Genomic DNA, 19,048 nt, shown 5'->3' with positions numbered 1-19,048 from the left:
TACTGATGCGGAGAACCAAGCGTAAAAAATGATGCAAAAATCATTCTGGTCTCAAGCAAAAAGAAAGAAGCTCCATCATCGTCTCAGTGGAGGCTGATCGGCTTTCCTCCGCGTGATTAACTTACAAAGCAACACTGCTCCTGCTCCCTGCTACAGGCCAAACAAGTCTGCTGACTTTATATATTTTTTTCCTTTTATTAGCAAATTCCACGAAAAGACCGAATCCAACAGTCAGTACGTTTACAGGGCGTTAGAAAAAGTGAAATTACTCTCTTAGTCCGACTAAAACTGGAGTTTAAATTACATGTAAACACGAGAGTCTGACTGAAATCAGACTTATTCCAATTTCTCAAAATCAGACAAACACACCCAGATAATTCAGCTGGAGGCCGGGCTATTCTGACTCATTCTAAATGAGCAAAACCGTTAACAATAAATTAGCAAATGTTTCAAGAAAATTACCTAAAAATAAGTTTTTAAAAGTAATAAAGTAACAAACAAGAAAATTACCTTGAAAATGTGCTGAAAATAATATGTCATTTTACAAATTATAAATATGTAGTTTTCTGGACATTTTTCCTATAAAAAAAATAGGACCTAACAATATTTTTCAGGTAATTTTTTGTCACATTTTATTCATTTTTAGCGTTTTACAGGACATTTCTTGCCAAGCTGCTCTGTGTTTTTTTCGCCATGTTTTCAAAAGAAATCAAACCAATTTTTCCAGGTTTCAGAGGTTGAAATGCTTGTGAAAGACGAATGCAGAAAACTGATCCATCCAGGTGATCAGTACAGATCACAGTGTTTCTTTACATCAATCAATCAATCAGTCAATCAATCAGACTTTATTTGTTTAGCGCTTTTCATACAAACAAACAAAACAGTCCCAAAACAGAAGTATGTGAATCGGGTCGTCCACATACTTTAGGCCATAAATTGATCATGAACATATTAATTATTGTGCTTTAGCTGGATGTCCTACATGCAGCCCGAGCTGCTGCTTTGAAAGCGTCAGAGGACGCTGACCTGAATGTCGGCCTCCTCCTTGATAAAGTGAAAATGGCAGAGTCTTAATCCAGTGTGTGCATTGCTTTAATCCTGCTGCTGGGTCCGTGCCAGAAAAACTCTGCATCCAGGGAGAGCCGGGGCCTGAATTTAGGAGCTACATCATTAGTGTGTGTGAAGTCACTGTAAACATTTGATTAATTGCTGAGAAGCAATTACAAGCAATTAAAGTCCTATTATGATGGCAGTGAAGGACAACGCAAGTTAATCTGGCTATCATCACAATAATTAGCCCATCATTTTCCTACCAAGCCTAATTTATAAAAAATAAATAAAGAAAAAAACGGCAATTTATTGGTTTGTTTGCTTCACTATAATTTTGGGCATTTTAAGCAAAGCAGTGGAGACATTTTGGGGCGTACTTCATACTTCATTCGCCGTGCAGAAGAAATGCACCGTTTAACCTTTATTAGTCACTCTTTGTGGCGTCTCCTGTATATTTGCACATGGGAACTGAGTGACGAAGCGTTTTCTCTCGCTTCTCGTTGATCTTTTTTACTGTTTTGCTGCTTCAGAAAATGTCTAATGCTCGATTCTTCTCTCCCTCCCCGTCCCTTTTCTGTCTCCTCTCCTCTTTGTTTTTCGTTTCTTCCCCCCTTAGCAACAACCAAACTACTGGAGCTTCAAGGTCAGTGCCAATATTGTGTTTGTGTTTCAGCGTAAATCTGTCCCTCTGTGTGGATTCGTCTCTAATAGGATAACTTTTCATTGTGTCTTTTGCATGCCCGCTCGCCTTTTCTCTGCACTGCATTCAGCGTCAGTCACATGTTGGCACACTCTTTTTTGTGTTTAACTCTCTCCTGTGCTGCACGCTGTGACATTTCTGTGTCGGCAGGCAAACAGAAATCCTTGACCAGAAGTGATATCTGTCGTCTTGTGTGGAGGATATTGTGCGGTGGAGTTTCAGTTGGAAAGCTGCTGGTTAGAGGTCAGATTTCTGCTCCTGCGTCCAGAATTCTCTGTCTGTAGCAGCACTGTTTCCAGGTTTTTGGGTGGCTGCCCACGTCTGCGATGTTTGCAGTGATTTTGATTGATTGCTTTTGTAAAAAACACTAAGGGGGATGCAGCGTTTGTCAGTTACGCCCCAAAGCTGCCTATAGATATCAGAGAAGCCGCCTGGCTTAATATTTTAAAAAGAAAACTAAAAACTAATCTCTTCATTTTCGCCGACTTGACGGCTTTGCATTCTGCTTTGCACTTACGCACCGCTGCACATCTTTAAAATGATGTATTTTCCCTTAGCCTTATTTTTTTATTAATAATGTCAATATGTCTCATTTTATTTATTTGATTTTCCATCTGATAGTGTGCATTCTGTGCATTCAGTTTTTATCCTTATTTTATCCTCCTTTTACGAGTATTTTCAAGTGGGTTGTTTCCATGTGAAGATGCATTGTAAGCTTTCTATTCTGATTTTATTTTATTTTTACATGCAGGTTTAATTATGTCTTTTTGTCTTCTATGTCTTTTTACGTGACGCACTTGGTGCATATCATTTTTTTCCTCTAAAGCACGTTTGGCTGCATTTCTTCTATGAAAGTTGCTATTTTTTTATTTTTATTTTGTTATTATCATTATTATTATTATTGAGCCGATCACAGCTTTGTAGGCGGGATTAACAACAGGAAAGTCATCTTTCCGTGCAAGCATTAAACGTTAGCGACAGAAGCCGATGTCTCACACAGCATCGTCATCAATTCACGCCCCCCAAATGCTGCATGCACTTGCTCTGCAGTGTGCACATTTTTTATTTATTCCGATTCAGGCGCGGCCTACTGTAGGTGTGAAGCAGCAGTTAATGTGCCTCACTTGCAGGTTCGACTGCCTCCAGGCCTCGGGGCAGTTTCACCTGGGTTATTATTTGATTAGCTGGAGGAGTTTCTGAGCGGTCCCAGGTGTGGAAAACGGAGACAGCTGTGAAAAGTGCTGCGTGGTGAAAGATTATCCGTGCCCTCTTATTTCTTAAGGTGATGTGAATGTAATCTGTACTGTATTACACCGTTTACCTAGTGACAGAAAATATGAGAGATGGGATTAGCGGTCGTCACGAGCCAAATTTAAGCCCACGCTGTTACGAACACATGGTTTGCCTCCAGGATTTCTCTGAACCACTCGGTTGCCTCTGAAAGTGTGCCCACGCCATCAAAATAAAACCTCATTTTCTGTTGGAGTCAGGAGTTTTTTTTTTTTTACCAAGCTCTGGCAGGGCTGCGATGTAAACAGTGTGAAATGTGAAATGCACAAGTTGATCTGGAAATGGAGCCATTAGTGGTCTGCCAGCGTCATGCTCTCTCTTATGAGTTTGTAGCCGTGGCTGAAGCCACACCAACTGGTTTCAAGTCTCCAAACTGTAGGATTTGAGCCCCATTATGTGGAAATATTAATGCAAAGAGAAATGACAGAGTTTTCAGCAGGCGTGTTTGGACCAGACGTGTGAAGGAGTCATTGAGGGGAAGCTCATTAAAAGTGAGATTTTAATCCCAGCAGTTAGTTTGAGGAGCCTGTTTTCGTGACTGTTGTTCTACGTGCTCCAATTATAATGAGCTCATGTGATTATATGTGAAGGGTCAGTTCACCCAAATTATTAAAAAGAGTTCAGACTTACTGTAGTGGTACCAGCCATGCAGAAAGATCTGGATTTCAGTGAAGATGAGACACTGAGCATTAGATTTTTACTTTCGGCATAATTTAACTGCAGTCAAACTTCAGCCAAAGATTCAGCCAGACTTACGAGAAAACTAGAAAGTATTTTAGTTTTTCACAATGCACAACCATCTTTCAACAAGCTAATGCTAACGTCACAAGAATGGTTGTGTACTAGTAACACTGAGTACAACAAAGTACCTCAAAGTAGTTAAAGGTCCAGTGTTTAAATTTTAGGGGGTTTTAGGGGGATTAAGTGGCTTTAGCGGTGAGGATTGCAGATTGCAACCAGCTGTAACTTCTCCTGTTTATAGCCACAGAAGTCACAGAAGTCTCTATCGAAACAAACCAGGCGATTCAAACCAGCAAAAACACTAAATATTAGCTCTTTGTTGCAGAGAGGCTGCTAACTGTAGTCAGGCTTTTCTTTCAAACTGTATCACGTGTTCCTAAGATAAGTACACCCAAAATGTACATATTGTGTGTTTTGAAAGGCTGCGATCATGTGACCGTTGTGCTGATAAGAGTAAACAATAGCGGTCTTGTAAGGAGGCATTTTGGGGAAGTTGACTCACAAAACTTCCCCCCTGGACGTGTGTTTGGAACCGTGAAAATTTTTAGCCATTTTAAAGTGAGTCTTCACCATGTTTCTTTTTGTAAACCCAACGGTAGTAACTTTTATTCCCTAAACCTAACTTCTGAAACTTTATTTTTCAGGTAAATATACACTAAATAACACACACTTACTGTATAATCTTACATTTATGCCCATAAATTGTGTTTCATCTCTTCTTTAATACGCCGTGGCTCCTCTGAGATTTTGAAATTTTGTTGGAACTACTTTCTGGTGAAGAAATAGTCCCCACAGAAATGGCTGACAGTGTTGTGTTTGTTATTCAGGCCGAATGAGATACTTTTTTTTTATGGAAAAACATGTTGCTGCTGGAAACAAACATTTTGTTTTTGTTGTTTTTGTTTTTCACGCTGAGCAGCACACACAAACCTCCATTCAGGTGAAAATCAACTCAACAAAAACTATCTACACAGAAAGATAACAGTAGAAGAAGGTGAGAAAATATGTGTTTGTGATTCGCCCAAAGTAAACATTTAACTGCTCTGGGAGGAGAGAAAACATGCGTGTGATTTTGACCTAAAATCTAAATGTCAGTGTTTCCCTCTCAGCTTTACAGAGCAAAGCAAGACTCGGTAAAGAGCAACAAAAGGCTCTAATGCATTATTAGTTCCACCTCAGACTGGAATACATTATGCTCATTGAGCAGAGCCTCTTGACCCTGACTCCATGTAGCCCGTGGGAGATTGTACTGTTATGCATATGCTAACCTAAGCACTTACTGCAGCTCACAGCATCTTAACCATAAAATGAGCTGATATTCTGAGAAGCTCTTTGCATAGCGACTGCTGATCCGGCGCACAGAAACGCTGCTGAAGTGGAACAATAATAAAGAGGCTGCTGCTTTAGAATCAAACATTAATATTAATATTAGATATTAAAGGATAAGGCTGGTATTCAGTATTTTTCTTATTGTCAACATGTTGAGATAAATCGTGTGTTGCTGCCTTTAGCTGCAACAGCCTTTAAACAAACTTTGCAGCCGACTGAGGTTTGTTTTCGAGAACAGACGCCGCAAAACTGTTCCAAACGACTGACGAGATGCTGGCTTTTTTGGGAACATATTCTTGATCGTCATTAACGCTCGCTGTCATGTTGTCGCGTGTGTGTGTCTCTACCATGGATGTATAATAGGGCAATCTGGATACAGCCAGAAAAAGCAGAAAAAGCTCTTTTTCCAGGTTAAGAAATGTGTAAAATACCCGGATCTACTGGCCCATAGAGCACGCGTGGTCGAGCGGGTAACTTCTGCCAGCAGAGCGACTGTTTTGGAGGGAGTGGAGGGCCCAGTCCACTGTGAACTACGGAAGCCCAAAGAGAGTGGCGGAGGAAGTTCAGGAGAAAATCTAGATTTTTAATTTAAAAATCGTCCTAAACTAGAAATTCACATTAATCGATAAATTGATTTATCGCCCAGCCAGCAAAGCAGGAGTGTTTTGTTAATTCTTTGCAATGGGAGCGCCATGGATCTACACTCTGCTTCCAGCAGCGTGACTAAACAATGATTGGACCGTTTTTAGGTTTTTGAGGTGCAGAATGCAACACAGCAACTCTGCAGCGTTAGTGAATGTTTGGTTTTCCCTCATGGCGTTTTTTTGTGGGTGTTTCCATAAATATTGACTGTATCTTTAGAGTACCACCAGTTTTATCTTTTTCACACTGACACAACAACAGCACGATCGTCCGGCAGTGGAGACAGCACTAAAGGCTCTCTTTCCAGTTATAATGTGCGTTATGATACGAGCACATCCTCTGTGATGTCGTCATTTGCATAATCTTTCCATATTGTTCCTCTTCGTCATGTACAGCAGCAGCAGCTCGCTCCCTCGCCCGTTCAGCTCGTGACGAACACACATGCTGCTTTTTTTCCCTCCCGGTCTTCTCTTATTTGTTGCTGGTTGGCAGCTCATGCAGGATTGGTTATCGCTCCTCTTCCTCTCGGGGAGTCGGGGGTGTCTCGTCTCCTCCTCTGATGCAATAGAAACCCCTGCAGCAGTGTGTATGTGTGTGTGTGTGTGTGCGTGTGTGCATGCATGCGTGCGTGCGTGTGTGTGTGTGTGTGAGGGTGTGTATGTGTTTAATAGTCCCCCACTGGTCCCCTTTGATGTTTCATTGGTTTGCCAGCTCGCTAAGTGCACACACAAGCACGGGAGATACTCCCACTGCAAAAACACACCGTCCATTAGCAAACAATTATGGTATGTTAGATATGATCACACACACATGGACTTTCAGCGGTCATGGGCGCAGTGTCTGTGGATGCATATGTTACACACTCTCTCTCACATGTTCGGATCAGGCAGCGTGTCCATGAGGGCGAACACGGATTCTAACAGCCGCCGACACTGTCGGGAACACAATGGAGCAGAGCGCTGCATAATTCTCTCCTTTTCATCGGCCTCGGCTTCACTTCCACAAATATTAATGCTCCATTTTGCTCTTGTCTTTCTGCCTGGAGTGGCCAGAGTAATCACAGCTCATTGTCTTCTCTCTCTTCGCCTCGGTGTTGAGTTCGGAGGATTGTAGCACACGAACAGGGGAAGGGGATCTTGTTGGAGCTGTCTCCAGTTCTCCAGTTATTCATCAGCCTTCTTCGTTTACACGGAGGTTATTAGGCAGCCTTTTGGTTTTTAGGGGAACCAAACAGAGAAAAGAGTTCATTTAATATCAGACTGTTCTGTAATACCGTATCATACTTAGTGCAGGGTTCATACGGTTAATAAAAAAACAAAAACGTCATGAAATTTGCAACAGCAGTTTCCAGGCCTGGGAGAGTTTTGAGAAATTAAAAATACCATAAAAGTCTTGGAAAGTCATGAAATTTTGTCTCACAAACTTGCATAATAACACATGATGTGTTCATTGACAGTCAGAAAAGTGAAAATCCAATGATATTTTGTTTTTAAGTTTTCTAGCTTTGATAAATTATGTAATTTTTGGGGATTTTTAAAGAAAAAAGAAAAGAGAAAAAAAGGGGAAAATGCATTTCTTTCTTAGAATATGGCTAAAACATGTTTTGTTTTCTTAAAAAAAAAAGAAAACATGTTTGTAATCTAAAAAAACCTTTCATTTTCACCCAAATGATCTCTCCCGTCAAATTTTTTTAATTAAACAAAATTCCCAAATGTTCTCTTTCTTTTTTTTTTTCCCAGTTATTCATCAGCCATTTTCATTTACACGGGATTATCATGGATCATATGTTGCTGGTGGGATTTTCTTCAGCTTGTTAAAGTAACCAAACAGACCCATAAATCTATAATACCAAACATAACATCATACTTCATTACCATACATATCACCAGTCTGCCTCACTGCTTCTGTCAAAAAAAACAAAATAATAACTAACTTTTTTTTTAGCTGTCAAACGTTTTTTGGGAAAAAGTGTTTAAGCCCGGAGCCTCTTAAGTGGGCGTTTCCCATGACAACGGTGCAATGTCAACTTATCAGTTGTCATCTTCCATGGTGCACTACTGTGGAGGGAATATTAAACATATTATGAAGGTTTACGTGAGCTGTTTTTATTTTTCCAACTATTCCGTAAATATTTCTACTTTCGGCATTTTAGCTGTTGGTGTATCTACTTGTTCTTGTTTTTCCATTTGGAAAGAGGAAGGGAAATCAGCCAATCTTTCCAATTTCTTTTGCCTTTTTAAATAAAAACATGATCCATTTTTGAAGATCTACATGGCGGCCTGTTATGATAACTACCGTGTTTGTTGGTGACGTTCTTCCATAAACAATCGTATGTAAACACGACAGCTGAGACTGAGGTCAGTCAAAATGACAGAGGTCATGTTGATATATTGTACGAAATGTTGATAATATTGTTGCAGGCCTAATACATCTCCAGTAGGAACCAGCATCAAAGACAAGGTGGTCCCAAAAAGAGAGTCACACTACAAACTGGTTTCTGTGTTTTTGTGGGATTTGTTGATGATGACAAAATTACAAAATATCTCCGGCTATATCTTTTAAATATTCACGTTTCACGTCAGATTGTGACAAAAATTCATGCCTGCCTGAAAAAAAAAGTTATGAGCTCAATCATTGAAGGCAAAATAATCATCAAAGGATAAATGAATCCTTTTAATTTTTAATTTTTTGCATCATGTAGCTTTGCAGTGATTTTCCAAACTGCACTGTAAAAAACACAATGTGATTCTTTACTCAGCAGTCTTAAACGAGATGATTCGATAACAAAACAGAGTCAAACATCCACAAAAAACAACTTTGTAAAGGATTTGTGTCACCTCAGGGAGGCTGGAAGCTTCATCTGAGTCTCAGGACGTCCCGTCTACACAATGTGACCACGGCGTTTCTATACAGAGCGGCGTCCCCAGACTACCCCCGCCATATACATCCCAACCCATCCAGACACGCGCTTTTGTTGCCCTCGTGCTGTTCGGCTGTTGATATGACGCTCGGTGGAAAATCGCTATTCCCCAATCTGACTCTGAGAATAGCGGGAGCGTTTTGCACCGCTAAAAGGCTTAGGAGGCCGACGGCTGCAGCGTTCCCCGACCGGCTCGCCGCCTGGCACTGTGCTGCGGCACGTGGCCAGAATCACTTATTGACACTTCACAGCCATCTGCCAAGACTGCGAGGTTTGCTTAGCAGGCTGCGCATTAATAAGCTGAAGCTGGTGGAGAGCAATAACAGGATGAAAAGTTCCCGCCAGAGTTTATGTGAAAGACAATTATCTGTCAGTGTGGCTGAATATCTGAAGAGATAGAGAGCGCAAACGGGGATGAAAGCTGTATTTACACTCAGACTGGGATGACTGTGAGGCTCATGATGTGCGGCTGGAAAATAACTGAGTATATTAAGTACTGTAGTACTGTATTTAGGTATAATTCTGAGGTTTGTGTGCTGAGTATTTCTATTTCATGCTATTTTAAACAGCATCTTAAAGGGCAATATTCACACTTATACATTTAATTGTTCATTTTAGTCATTTGCTAATTAACAGATTTTGATTAATAATACAAAATATGATTCTATGTAAACTATTTACTAATAGATGACCTAATGTTTTTAATATGTTTAGCACCCCCCCCCAAAAAAAAAAGTAAAATAAAAAAAAAAGAAGAAAATAAGCAAGCATTAACCTGGGGAAAAAAGCTTAAACATTATGATTCTGAATATATGAGTAAGAATATAATTCACTGGAGATTTTTCCCAGCTTCTAAAAAAAATAATCCTCTACATCTACTAATCTCTCTCTTTTTTTAAAAAAATCTTTCTCACGGTTTTAGTAAAATTAACTGAACGACTGAATTGTAGAGAATCTTAAGCATACTAATGTGTGTAGCATGTCCGTATTGACAAAAGTTTTATATATATATTACTCTTATCTTTTTCTTTATTTTTTTTTGTTTTTAAATCTTTAAAAAACAAAAATGTAATTTTTAAAGAAAACATATCCCCCAAACTCGCAGGCCCACCAAAATAAAAACCATCAAAAATGACATGGTCACGAATGAAGGCCTTACCATGGAAACATTGTGCCCATCCTTCGGTCATCCCCCGGGTTTCCTCAGTGATTAAAAGACCTAATTTTGAACAGCATTTAAAAAATCCCGTCAGCATTGTGAACTATAGTTTTCATGTTAGCTCTGTTAGCACCGTTAGCGGGGTCACCACAGTTAAGTTAGTGGTGCTGACAGTAATTAACAATGCTAAACTTAGGGGTTTTTGGCTTTGGAGCCCTGAGGATGGCCGACATGTTTCCATAGCAACACCATCCACCAGCGGTAATCCCAAAGTGGCCAGCTGACTGGTGGAGACTGGAGGTGGACGCTATGTTTCCTCATAGAAAAGGGATTTTGTATTTTGCGTCATTTTGTTATATTTTGTTTTTTCTTGCCCTTTTCTTCTTAAACAAAAGCAAATGTTGAATCATACACTTCTAGAGATCATGAGTCAAATTTCCAAAAACAATGCTCACCTCATGTCAGTCAGTCACTATGACATTTATTCAACTGCATAGAAAAGTGGTACATTTTGTAATGCTGTTTGGGTTTGACATGTATGACATTTTTTATTTCAAAAAAGGTTTTCTACATATTCTGATGTAAAAAAAAGTTAAAAATTCACTACATGTTTAGTCAAATTGTGTTAATTTTGAATACTTGAAAAAAAATGAGTTGGAAAAAAGTGGCACATAAAATGTACAACTAAATCTCCACACAGCAAGAATGCTGACCTTTAAATTAACCTAGGTGTTGTATATTAAATGAAAATCAAAAAATATACTTTTTAAAATAAATAAAAATAAATTGATTCTGGAGAAACTCGTCCCATAACAAAATCCCAATACATACAAAAATCTTTTTTTTCCCACCCCTAGCATTTATTATTACTCAGATGCTCTGTCACTAGAAAGGAATGCCACGCTCGGCTGCAGTAATGCCCATGAAATCTCAGAGCTGGAGGTGTGGCAGCTGCGTGTCGGGGGGGCACGTTACAGCTGTGCACAGCTGCCTCATCAATCAAGATCCTGTGTGTCGGCTGGTGGGAAATCTGGGTCTGGCCGGCCTGTCAGTGCTGCGTTAACGCTCAGAAAGGACTTGTTAAGGTTTCGATATTCATAGAAGGAGCTGTGGATTTTCTCGATACAAACCTCTGCAGAGCTGTTAGAGCACAGTATGTCGGGAGAGGAGCTAATGGAGCTAAAGAGTAAATAATGAAGCTCTTTTCTTGCTTAACAACATGCTGGAGGCAGAGGTAAGGGTTAACTATGTAATGGAAGATGCTTTTTTAATAAACGGCGTCTTTTCGAAGAATCTCATGCTCTCTGATGGGTTCAGTGGGCGGTTTTTCATTTTATAAATGGCGGGATAATCTGTGTAATTTACTCAATAATGATCAAATCAACCTGTTTGACTGTGGAGGTAGCAGCATGTGGCGTGGCATGTGGTCAGGGCTGCAACAAGGTGTTATTATCATTATCGAATAATTCTGATGATTTACTTTTCTTGTTTTGGCTCCCACAGGTCCGTATATGTATGTGTACATGAATAATGGTTCTTATAATATGTTATAATAAGATGTGTTTTAAGCCCTAAATGCCCAACAGAAATCCAAATAAAGTTTTATGGGATTTATGAGACTTTATGTTTCCTAGTTGTCCGTCAGTCCTATTCTCGTTAACGCGATATCTCAAGAACAGAGGGAATTGGCACAAATGTCCACTTGTAGATTCAGTGATGAACAGATTTGAATTTGGCTGTCAAAGATCAAGGTCACTGTGATCTTGACTCTGTCTCATTCTTGTAAACTCAAAAAAAAAACCAAGTCAAAAATTAAGAATTTATTTGGAGTAATGACCAAAACTCAGATTTCTAAAAGGATAAAATTGTGAAGTGAAACTGAAACTGCAGATTGACTGGTGGACACGACCTCAAGGTGGTAATTCTAGTTTTTTAACGGAATAATTTGTCCATAATTCATCTCAGACGATAACTGTGTCGATATTTTCTTACCTCCACTCATTTTAGACTCACCAACTGTCCACTGAATGTGTCCAAACTCCAGCAGCTCAGCCACGTGTTTCTCTAACATAATAACACTCACCTGGTGCAATGAAGTAATAATGTTATTTACAGGCAAAGTTTTTTCTCAGTTTCTTCAAAAGTGACTGCTGGCATGTTTGTTGGTTTAAGTTAGTTGCCGTTGAGATTATCAGCCGCGCTGCAGCCGCTCTGACTGACTGGATTGAACCGTTTCCGCTGTGTTTGTGGCAGGAGACGGCTGGTATGCAGCCAGCTGTTTTTTAATTGTTATGGAGCAAAAACAGCTAAATGAGTAGTTTAGTGAAACCTCATGATGTTGGACGAGCTGATGTTATATTCATTTACTATATCAAATTACACACATAAAATAAAACATTCTGCTCTCTGATTAAATCTTGTAATTACAGTCTGTGCTGACAAAATTAAAACAGAATAATTTGGATGCTTTTTCTGGATATTTTACTTTTTCAGTCATCATAGAATGATGATATTGCGATTTAAACACCATCTGTGTTTGGTGTTATAATATTGTTGTGATTTAATCAGACTTGAGGCACCTTCTGCACTCAGATGTAGTTGAATGAAACAACGCTGTAGATCAGTGATACTCAACTTACGGCCCGCAGGACAAAACTGGCCCCTGATAGGGCACTAAATTGTTTTTGTACTTTTAGTATACATAAGGTGCCAGAGTGCATAAGACATCATCAAAATAGAGCTTGTTTATCAAAAAAAGTGCCAGTGGAGGATCCCCCACAGCCCCTGCCAGAGGTCCTCGCTATGACCCCAACATCCTAAAATCCTAGAAATGTCCTAAAATCGTAGAAACATTCTGTATCTGAGAAGCTTCCTTAAGTCCTAAAACCACCTTAAGATCCTTGACACCTCCTTAAATTCCAGAAATTACCTAAAATCCCAGAAACTTCCAAAAAACCTAGAACCAGCCTAAATCCGAAAGATGTCCTAGGGAAGTCCTAAAATCTCAGGAAAGTCCTAAAATTCTAGAAATGACTTAAAGTCCTAAAAAATGTTCTAAAATACTAGAAATCTCCTAAGATCCTAGAAATGTCTTGATATCCTACAAACGTCCTAAAACCCTAGACCTGCCTAAAATCCCAGAAATTTCCAAAAATCTGAGAAACTTTCTAAAATTCTGGAAACATCTTAAAAATCCTAGAAATGACCCAAAATCTGAGAAACTTTCTAAAATCCTGGAAATGTCCTAAAATTCGAAAAATGTCTTAAATTCTTAGAAACATCCTAAAATCCTAGAAATATCCCTAAATCCCTGATATTTCCTAAAATTATAAAAACATGCATGGGGCTGCTGCGACTGGCCCCTGGCCTCCTGTGGCCCCTACAGTACGTTTAGTGTCCCTGCTGCAGGTGCACGTAGGGAACCAGCATCTCTGCTTTAAAACAGAGAAAAAGACATTTGGCAGGAGAAAATAACAGAAGTGACAAATGGTCCTCTTGAACGTTTTCTGCATAAAAGCTCATTAATGGAAACTTGACAGCTCTATTCTTTAGGAATCACAGTCAGACAGGAAGGTGGAACAAGTGGAATTATACACGTCTTTTCATTGTCTTCCTTCAGTGATTTCATTTCAGTCTGGAGCCGCAGAAAAGCAGAAGTGTTGCATGACTCGTTTTGCCCTCATGAAATTCATGGAGTCCCTCATGCAGGAAAACATAAATAGACACTTCTCTGACTGTGTGTCCTTGGTACTTCACATTTCAGAAGATGTTTTATGCACATTCTGGAGCAGCTGCTTCGATTTCAGAGACCTTTGTGCTGTCCGTTAACATCGCCTGATGACTGTACGAGTGGGCTTTTTACTGTAAACACCCCCGAGATATTAAAGTCAAACACAGCTGTGGTGCACCGCAGTTTATTTCTTCAGACTCTGATGCTTTAGGAATTTCTCCACTGAGGATAAATTAAGGTGTATCTTATCTTCTCTAATTGTTGCAGGTTGCTGAATTACATCTGAGTTTAAGGGAGCTCTGTAGTATCCAGAGCATTAATAAAGCTGCAAATCACTGTCTGCTATGTGAAGATGCAGTGGAGTAATAGTGTCGAGAGCTGGGAATAAAGTCACACTCCCTCACTTAGTGCAGGGTTTCCCAAACATGATGACCTAAAGTCGAAAAATATCCTAAAATCCTAGAAATGTCCTAAAATCCTTGAACCAGCCTCAAATCTTAGAGCCTCCTAAAGTCCTAGAAACATCTTGAAGTCCTATGAATGACCTAAAGTTTTAGGAACGTCCTAAAATCAGAGAACCGTCAGAAAATCCTTGAGCCAGCCTAAATCCTAGAAACGTCCTAAAATCCTAGAAATGTCCTAAGGTCCAAGAAACCCGAGAACTGTCCTAAAATCCTAAACATGTCTTAAATCCTAGAAGCATCCTTAAAACCTAGAAATGACCTAAAGTCCTATAAATGTCCATAAATCCCAGAAAGGTCCAAAAATTCTAATAATTTCCTAAAATTAGAGAACTGTCAGAAAATCCTTGAACCGGCCTAAATCGTACAAACATCCTACAATCCTAGAAATGTCCTAAGGTCCTAGAACTATCCTAATACCCTAGACCAACCTAAAATCCTAAAACATCTTAATCTTAGAAAAATCCTTAAAACCTAAAAATGACCTAAAGTTCTAGAAATGTCCTAAAATCATAGGAATGTCCTAAAGTCCTAGAAACGTCCTAAAAGCCTAGAAATGTCCATACATCCCAGAAAACTCCCAACATTCTAGTTTTATCCTAAAATTAGAGAATTGACAGAAAATCCCTGAACCGGCCTAAATCCTAGAAACATCCTACAATCCTAGAAACTTTCCTAAATCTTAGAAATGTCTTGAAGTCCTATAAACATCCTTAAAACCTAGAAATGACCTAAAATCCTAAAAATGTTCTAAAATCCTAGAAATGTCCTGAAATTTTAGAAAAATTCTAAAGAAGGAATTTTTTTTTTCTTTTTAGAAATACCTGTGCCTGTGTGGTTAGATCTGACTGCTGTGTTTACATCTTCTTTAAATAATCCAACATAAAAAAGTTTGCAGATCACAACAGAGAAACAGAATATATAATCCAGTTCATCGACAGGAGTGGATTCTCTTCGGGACTCTGTCTGATGAAGTTACCTCAACCAGAACATTCACTGCATTAATAATAGTGATCTTATAATGGAGAGAGTCACTCTGCCGCTCATGAATCTCTCAGTATTCAGACAGCAGCTTTTCCTTCAGGATTTACAGATGATTATTTTGTGTTTGATGCCACGTTTATTCAGAAATCAATTTTCAAAAAAAAAAAACACAAGATGAACGAGGAGCCAGATTTCAAACTTTTACAACTTAATCTGGAGTTGTTTTATTTAATTATTCTCTTGTAGTGAAAACAGTGCTTTGAAACATGTGACTCATTATTTCCATATTTGATTTAGAATCGTCTTGTCAGACGTTTTCTCATTTTTCTCTTTCTCTTGAGAGCTCGTCGTTACAAAAATCAATTTCATTTACACTTCAGTCACAGAAAATGCATCATATATTCATACCATTTCCCATGAAATTTCTGAATTAAATCACAGAACAAGTGTGTTTCTTATCAAACACTTTCCTGTAATGACTTCTCACTGCAGCCGAAGCTGCTTCAGTACGACACGAGCGTCTTACGAGGAGAGCGAGAGGGAGGACGTCCTCTGAGACATCCTGTGGGAGGGTTATTGACTGTTACTGTGTGAAATAAAACACCGGCGTTAGCCGAGCTTCCTGCCTTTCTTCCCACCTGAAGCAAAGCTCCTCTGCAGCAGATCAAACTAGTTCGGAGGAAGTTAGAAAATGCATCGCGAGTTTCTGTTTGTTTTTTCTCCTCTTCCTCCATTTCTCCCGTGCATATAAGCTACGGCACGTCTCCTCCTCCCAGCCTTTATCTGCTCTCTTTTCGCTTCACGCTCCACTAAACACAAACTTTATGATTTCCTTCCCCTTTCTTTTCCCCTCAGCAGCTCGATTCTTGTGCGGCTGAAGGCAGAAGGTGCGCGGCGTCTGGCTGACATTCAGAGACCATAAATCTCCAAACATATGAGAGGCGGCACACATAATCTTTCAGGCTGCTCTCACTGTTCGAAGACGTGTGTGTGTGTGAGAGGACTCCTAAAACACTGTTAAAGGGGAAGTTCAGATTGTTTGAAGTTGGGTTGTTTGAGATAAAATAGTCAGCGTGTTACAAACAGTAGATATCAGTCAGTTTGAAGAAGCAGGCGGGACTACAGACACAGACGCTAAGCAATGCAGCAGCAACAAAAAACATTTTAGCCACTCAAAAAGTCTCTCCTTAAAAAGTAAGGCCTGTCAAAATGACATTTTTTTAAAAATCCTGATTAATTGCTGGATTTCAATAGTTAATTGCCATTAACTGCATTTTTTAGACATTCATTTTTTAATCAGTAATTCCATTATTTTGCATTTCAAAACAGATTTGAAGTCAATTTACATATATCCTGTATATATGGGCCTATATGTCTTCTGCTTTTTTCTTTATAATTTGTTCCCATTGCCTTTTTTCTCCACGTTTTTGAAAGAAATCAAACCTTTTTCCTCAGATGTCAAAGAATCAAATATCTTGTGAAAGGCGTCTGAACGCAGCACAAGAAAACGGATGTTGATCCAGGTTTCAAAGGGTTAAATGATATTGAGTTGTTTACATGGGACTTTTTGTAAGCGCTTAAATTATGTTTAGATGTTGACCCCGTCCACAGCCGTACATTGCTTAGATTAAGTGTCGGACTCCAGCCTGCTTCTCCAAACTGTGGATGTGCTGAGTGACATCCACTGTATGTAATGTAAAGTCTGTGGATAAATACCTCATACAACCCCACCTAAAAACTGAAGGTAGAAGGAGCAGAGCCCCAAGAGACAGTTTGGTGCAACAGATTAAATGCGAGTGCATGTGCATTTTCATGTTTGCGTCTTTTTGACAAAATTTGTCAGAGTCTCCTGCGTGCTCTCAGCTTGTCGTAGCCTCGAGAAATCAAACGGCACCCATACAGCACTGTTGAGGCACTAAGCAAAGACCACGGATGCATGAGGCAAGCGGAGCCGGCTTCACACAGCACTGTGGGAGCTCATTACTGTACTCTTTGGGCTGGAAAATGTCTGTCAGCGAGGATTCATTAAAAGCCAACCTGCTGCAGCAGCTCCTGGCCGCGCTGTAATGAGAGGTCCTTCACTGTTTGGGCTCCCCAGTGGTTCAGATTGGACAGGTGAAATATCGGCGGTAATCTGCATTACGGACGGAGGCTTTGTTTGCGGTCATTAGCATCACAATGCTCGTGTTTGCTCTGGAACAGTTGCAGGTTACAGCTCTCTCCTGCATCTGCACAATAACACCCATTTATTTCATCTTCCTTCAGAAACGTTTCACTCGGCGACCGCTGCCCCCCGCCGAGTTTTTCATCCTCAACACTTCACTCTCCCCTTTTGAAAATTTAATTGAAGCATTGTTCAATACTTTTTTTGTCCGTCATCATTAATGCAGGTGGACTATTCCGAGGGCGTTTTCTGACTCCGGGTTCAAGTCGGTTTGTTTAACCCGGCGCTCTAATTTTATCTGCAGGATTCGGCTTGTTGGTAGAGGAGATGTAAAGGCTGCTCAGTGTGAGCTCAACTCTTTCAGTCTGTTCGCTAAAAGCTGTCTTTTGTTTCTTCACATCGATTTCCCGGGGACATTTTGTTTGTGCTCGACAGTTTTTTGGTGTCAGCTCATCGATTACTGCAGAAGTAGATGTCACAGCATCATTTTATTTATATCGTTTATTTCATGTGGACAACTCCTGTCTCTAGTTAGGCTTTTAGTTAAGAAAAAGAGGAAAAAAGAAGACATCAAAGTGACATACAATAGTGCGCAGTAACAGGAATGGTAAAAATGAAGGTAAACGTTTACACGAAGATTATATAGAAATACAACATACAGTTTAGTCGACAGATATCGTTTTTTCAGGGCCGACACAGATTATTAGTACTTAATGAGACTGATAACTATGGGCTGGGTGACAAAACGATAACGATATAAATTCCAAAATAACTTTTCCTCGATTGAATTTTGAGACGGAGTGGATAGAAAGTCGATAGAACACTTTCCAGTCATGTTTTGACAGACAGCACGAACAGCCAATGATAATAAGAACAGCACCACGGAGAACCAAATGCAGCGAACGACTTTGACTCAGAACAGCTGAGTGTTTGACAGCCACAGCGCTGAAACAGACACATTTGCAGAGGTGGAGAGTGACTTCTTTAGACTTCTACAGACGACTTTGTGTTAGTTTCAGCTTTAATCAGACTTTGGATGAATTATTGAGAAACACCAGGACGCATCGCTGCGTGACTCATCCAGCTGCTTGCTTTTTGGGGGTTTTAGCCTTTATTTTATAGGACAGCTTAAGTCAGAATCGAACCCGTGGCTGCTGCAGTGAAGCTTTTTTTCTTTCTTTTTTTTTACAAAGTCATGGTAAAATTTATAAAATGTACAAATAAAAATAGCTCCCTGAGGTTTTACAAAGTAAACGTTCCTCCCATGCTGACACTTTCTTTGCACTTTTTAATTAATTCATTTTATCAGTGATCATTAAAATAAAACACTGATAGAGACATTCAAAATAAAAACATAAAAATTAATAAATATTGGCCCCAATAATCTGCCGAGCAGATTATCTGTCAACCCCTAATACAGTTACAGTAAAAAAAAAATAATAAAAAAGATTAAAAACACATAACTAACACTCAACTATAAAACATTTTAAAATAGTCAAAAATGCTCACATCTCGCTTTTGTTAAAATCTTTCTATCTTGTGTTGATTTTATTTCGGTTTGACGTGTATTCCACATTTTAGAACCTTTTTTGGAAACATCCAACTGTCTGAGGAGGTGTTATGATGTGCAATTTTACAGCTGTGCCCTTCATGTTTCTGCCAATATTTTGCTGCTGATGAATTTGAGAATTTGAGAAAAATGATCAAATTGTGCTGCTTTATTGTGTGACCGTGGTGCCATCTCATGTTTTTTTAGTCATTATTTTTAATTCTTGGTTAAGCAAAGATGCAAAAAGCTTAATTAGTAAGAGGCTCTGCAGTTCAACACAGTCAGAAATATGTGAAAAAGTCATTGCATGCACAGCTGTGCTTCTCTGG

General features: G+C 39.4%; 1 protein-coding gene across 7 annotated transcripts in view; it reads left to right on the top strand.

The window, feature by feature from the left end:
• Positions 1-19,048, top strand: part of srcin1b (SRC kinase signaling inhibitor 1b) — a 137,778-nt gene that overhangs the window by 79,033 nt on the left and 39,697 nt on the right. For all 7 annotated transcript variants that reach the window (XM_088069866.1, XM_088069867.1, XM_088069868.1 and 4 more), the window contains one exon: positions 1,667-1,693. In XM_088069866.1, coding sequence (XP_087925992.1) covers positions 1,667-1,693 — 27 coding nt within the window. The remainder of the gene's footprint in view (positions 1-1,666; positions 1,694-19,048) is intronic.

Source organism: Plectropomus leopardus, chromosome 19 (assembly GCF_026936395.1).
Source record: "Plectropomus leopardus strain MGB_pleo_1.0 chromosome 19, ASM2693639v1, whole genome shotgun sequence".
NCBI lineage: Eukaryota > Metazoa > Chordata > Actinopteri > Perciformes > Serranidae > Plectropomus > Plectropomus leopardus.
This window is presented reverse-complemented; position numbering and strand designations above follow the sequence as displayed.